General features: G+C 50.4%; 1 protein-coding gene across 1 annotated transcript; it reads left to right on the top strand.

The window, feature by feature from the left end:
* The first annotated feature begins 374 nt into the window (after positions 1 to 374).
* On the top strand, positions 375 to 3,782 carry LOC129388209 (uncharacterized). The gene is made up of 2 exons (XM_055078349.2): positions 375 to 632; positions 1,946 to 3,782. The coding sequence occupies exons 1-2, from the start codon at positions 481 to 483 to the stop codon at positions 2,256 to 2,258; spliced, it is 465 nt and encodes a 154-aa protein (XP_054934324.1). The 5' UTR covers positions 375 to 480; the 3' UTR covers positions 2,259 to 3,782.
* Positions 3,783 to 4,960: the final 1,178 nt, after the last annotated feature.

The following is a 4,960-nucleotide window of genomic DNA, read 5'->3' as shown; positions in this document are numbered from 1 at the left end:
GCACATGGGTCAGGTCTCCTCCTATCATGCGCGCTTTTACCTGCATCCTCCAGAGAATATTTTTCAACGACGTCATTCCTAAAAGCGAGAGAAGTGAGAGCAACCTCAGTATTGCGCGCACCTTAAACAGGACTGCGTTGTTAGGTGAACGTCTTCCTGCCCCGGGCAGAGACCGGTGGGCTTTGCGACCCCCCCCCCCCCCCTCCGCGCGGGAACGGCGAGTGGTCGAGGGCGGACCCCTCGAATGGCACGAGTAAGGTGCGAAACCGCAAGGACTGCGCGAGGAGAGGATGACCCAGATCTGCTCCCCTCCGCCCGTCGGGACAAAAACACGGTCACGACTCCCTCACGGCCGCAGTATATAAAAGCGGCACTCGGCGGGTGACGGTTGCAGTGGCACGGTGTTGAAGAAGCGCGCTCAGGGTCGGCTCAGCGAGGTCTTTGCCAGGGCAGCGACGACAGCCGGCCTCCAGCAGCGCCATGAGGCCCGCGGTAGTGCTCGCGCTCCTGCTGGTAGCCTGCCTGCTTATAGAGGCTGAAGCCAGCAAGAAGAAGCTCAAGAAACTCATTCTGCTCAAGAAACTCATGAAGAAAGGGAAAATCATCATCCCACTGCCCATACCCATACCAAAGTGAGTAAAGCGGCCCTCGAAGGGACCAAAGGCGACGACGACCAGCGCCGAGCAGAGCCGTTTCCTCGCACGGACGTGTTCGGTGCAGCGTCGTCGCCTTTATCTCAAACGACGTGCGCTGTTGCAAGTGTATGCCGCAGGGGGTGCATGCATGTGCGGGCGCGATGCGTGAACAGTGCGTACTTTTTTGCATACGAGTTAACTGTCTCGAACTGTTGAGTATCGGAAGTATATTTCGACGAGTTTTCCATCATTTCTTCTTTTGGACTTAGGGAATTAGAGTTACTGTTCTGCATGCCTTGGTTTTAAAGCATCTATTTTAATATAAAGCGCGAAAGACAGCGCTAACTGTGAATAACTCGACGTGTCTTAAGATATAATTTATCTCAAGAAAACGACGCCATACGTCGTGGAGAACTACAGCCAGTTTTATTGATGTCATCTAAAAAGCTTTCAAATGTCATTTACAATTCAAAAGAACATATATACTAATTGGCGCATATGTTCTGGTAATCAGTGGCCTTGCGCATAGACCTTGTTATAAGTTAGTGTATTTAGCGATTCACTGGTGCCTTGGCTATTGTCCTGATAGGGCATTGCTCGCTATTATTGGTGGGTGAGCACACAGGCCGACAACAAAGCGCTTTTACGTTAGAGAAGATTTGTGAGCGTTCAACCAATCTTTTTTCGTATATATATTCTTGTCATAGTAATGTGGCTCAGAGCATCAAGATATGCAGACAAAGAAGCAATATATTTCGATGAGTTTCTTGCCTGTGGTACCGCTGCACTTGAAGGTCGCTTTATGGGCAACTCCCATGCCTTCAGGTATCTGAGGAGAAACAGAATTAGCTGTGTTATTGGCGAATGGAAATGTCCGAACGGCCTTTGATGATACCGATCGTATTCACACGTCAGGTCGCAGTGCGCCGCATACGACCTGTTACCTCGAAACCTCAGCGCCTGTGTTGTCGTCTTCTCGTAGTCCTGTTATCTGCGCTATTTGTTCAGTGGTGCCTCGAACCCGGTTTCTTTCTGTTGGAGGCGGCTACCAAGACAGCTTCCCAGCGCATCCTCGGACGATGGGGCTGTGCTGGCAACGCAACCTTACCCGTTTTCCCTGTGAGAACAAAACAAACTAATGCGCAGCGAAGCATTCACGCAAGAGTTGCTTACGACAAGAAAGGCATCCGCAGTGTGGCAAGCGGATCCCTTTCTTGCTTGTCACGAAAGGTGGAGCGTGTCACGAACGGCGCCACGACCCTCTCGTCGAGCCCGCTGAGACCCTGACGTGTACGTTTTATTGTTCGCAGGAAAGGGGGCGGTGGTGGCGGCGGCGGAGCCATGATGCACCTCAAGTCTCTGCTCGGGAGCCTTGGCGGCGGCGGTGGCGGTGGCGGTCATGGAGGCGGCGGCGGCGGCGGCGGTCACGGCGGCGGCGGCGGCGGCATGACTGAGGTTTGGAAGGTCGAGCTCATCAGCAGCGGCGGCGGAGGTCATGGCGGCGGTGGCGGCGGCCACGGCGGAGGCGGAGGCGGAGGTCATGGCGGAGGCGGCGGATGGATGGGTGGCGGCGGCGGCGGCGGCGGATGGGACATGGGAGGGGGCGGCGGAGGAGGCTGGTGAACCAGGAGGCCACAACCGAATGCGCAGGACGACTGCGACGGTGCCCCGACATTCAAACCTCATCCTCATTATGCACCGTCGCGGTAGAGAAAGCCTCGGGCAACCTCAAGCCTTGGCGGGACGGCCCGCAACGGATGCCACTGCCGTGTTACGGCTTGTGTGAAGAGACAGTCAGGAGTGTCCCTTTTGCCGCACCTCGCTAGCTCTTATGGCACGACGGGTCGGGGCGCGTGCCTCGAAGAAAGACTTGAGAAAAGAGCGACGTTGAGTACATGAATATGGGCGTAAATTTAGGCGGAGCCCGACTCCAGTTCCCGACCAAAGAAACGTTTGGAAAGCTAGACACACGAGAAGAACAGCGTCGGTCGCGTAAAAAAAAGCGCTCGCTGATATAGGCCATGAGCCAGCTTGTCACGGACCCAACGCATATCGCAACATCCACGAAAGCACATGTTGCCGGTGTGACGCGGCGGTATGCACTTTTCGTCATTGATAATATGCGGAAACATATGAAGGCGCGTAAAAAAATTACCGGAACGATTAGAACGCCACTGGAGCATAAAATTTAGGAAGAAAGATAAAAGGACGAGATGCGGCAGCGTGCTGGTGAAAAACGGTCTAGCCTGTTTTAGGGCAACCAGAAAGTACAGTGTGGATCAGCCGGAGCTATCACCGTGAAGGCGTACTCGAAGCTAACGTATTCGGTCTCTGCAACACTTGTTCAAATAGTCGCGCACATATGAGTCATGTGCAGCGATTTGTAAGATACTTTTGTCACCATAGTCATTGCTGTTCCTGTTCATTGAATTTGTTCACAAATGTGCTTTGTACCGTAAACGAAAAAAAAAAGAAGAGTTTGATTCCACGATAGAAAGGCTCTCCATTTACTATATACACTGAACATCCACACAATAAGCAACCAACGCATGAACGTCCAAACCAAACGCGAAATGAAGCTGTATACGAATGGAGCTTCCTGGCACTAAATAACGCACTGATCATTCAGTGAGATTAACTGCGGCGAAGGCAAGAGGCAATTCTGTCAAGGATAGTTACATGCAATTCGGACATCTCGTATTGGGTCTTGTAAAACTATCCAGAGGACAGCAAGGAAGTGACTATGTTCGCACTGGATGAGCGCAACGACGTCAGCACATTACCTGTTTCGCAGTCACTTTTGCACAGCGCATGCACTCGTTGTCACATTTGGAGGTTCCGATATGTCTGACCGCGACCGCTCTCACGAATCCTTTAATAGTGGGTCTTACGAGGTCAATGAAGCCCGCGAAATAAAAGACAATACTGTGTACCTCCTGCAAATTATTACCGATGCGATATTGCGAGTAAAAAAAATGTTTCCAGATTTCTTTCTCGGTGTCCATAGCCAAGAAACGCTTAATATCTCCAGTATAGAGACTGTATGTTCCTGTACTCTTGTCATTTTATTTTATTTATATTTTATTTTTGATTTGCCCTACATGATCAAAAACAACCAAATATTAAAAACTTTACGTTCACCTTGGTTCCAATCTTTAGCCTCATGACTGCAAAAGCCGCAGCTGAACATACGGAGCTACCGGCGGCTGTGACAATCGGTGTTCCGAGTAATATAGGTGATGAAAACGGTGCAAGCGACTAGACGGAGGCACGCACGCGCTTAAAAAAAAAAGGAAAATAAGAAAAGAGAGAAAGAAAGGGAGGGGGGATTACGTGTCATAGTCACACATTCCGTGCGCATGACTATGAATATGCAAAGCAGGAAGCAGGCAGACAGAGAAACGAGAGTACGATATTACGCGACGCCTTCAAGTACAAGGACACTGACATGCCACAGAGTATACCCGGAAGACGGAAGCATGGGGGACTGAGCACAACGCACAACTCCGCGCAACCGGCGACAAAGATGTTGGATACGGTGGACATGACGCATCTAGAAGTTCTAGAAGCGGAGAAACAATCAAACGGAAAATCACTTGCCGTATCCTTCAAGCCAGGTGACTGGCGGAAGTCATGATTCGTATTCTTTCCTAATCAGACACGACGCGCACGGCGACAGCGTGTCATGAAGTTTGAGAAAACCATGCATTCTCCAGTTTTTCGATTTACTTCGTTATGCGCTGAGCTAACTATAAAAACAGAAGGTGGCTTATATAGCAGGCAAGTATCGCCTGCAGACGCGACGGCTTGCGCTACCGCAGGTGTGCATACAGTCGTGGTCGAGCGCCAGCTTCTATATAGGTACTCTGGGCACCGGCCACCATGTTTAGTGCTGCGCAGGTTGTTGTACCATATTTATCTTCAAACAGCATCGCATTCCAAAATTACACAACAAAAACAACGCTGTTTTTGCATCGTCTCAAGGTCTCTGCGACGTTTCAAACACATTCCCTTAGCTTTCTCGGATTAATACGTTCTTCTCATATGCACAAGCAGTGTGGGACAAGTTCGCAATAATTTTCCGCATATTGAGTTTGCACCATGCTCCTTGTTTAGAGTGCAATTAATTGCTGTCTGAAATAATCCTACATCTGACAAATATTCTAACGGGGAGAAATGTAATTGTATCTGCAAGGATTATTTACTATATGGCATCAAGAGTAGCGCGGCAAGAATCAATATGGTGGGCCGACAGCACGAGCACGCGCACCCCGTCTTAGCCTCAGCTGTTATGTTGGCCTCCCAAAGGTAAAAAGCCCCGTGAA

Source organism: Dermacentor andersoni, chromosome 1 (genome assembly GCF_023375885.2).
Source record: "Dermacentor andersoni chromosome 1, qqDerAnde1_hic_scaffold, whole genome shotgun sequence".
Lineage (NCBI taxonomy): Eukaryota > Metazoa > Arthropoda > Arachnida > Ixodida > Ixodidae > Dermacentor > Dermacentor andersoni.
The sequence above is the reverse complement of the archived record's forward strand: the minus strand, read 5'-3'. Positions and strand labels throughout refer to the sequence as shown.

Excerpts from the sequence above, each read along its gene's own strand:
- LOC129388209 (XM_055078349.2), top strand. The coding sequence starts at position 481 with ATGAGGCCCGCGGTAGTGCTCGCGCTCCTGCTGGTAGCCTGCCTGCTT. Across the intron at positions 633-1,945 it reads CTGCCCATACCCATACCAAA|GAAAGGGGGCGGTGGTGGCG; the intron begins GTGAGTAAAGCG and ends TATTGTTCGCAG.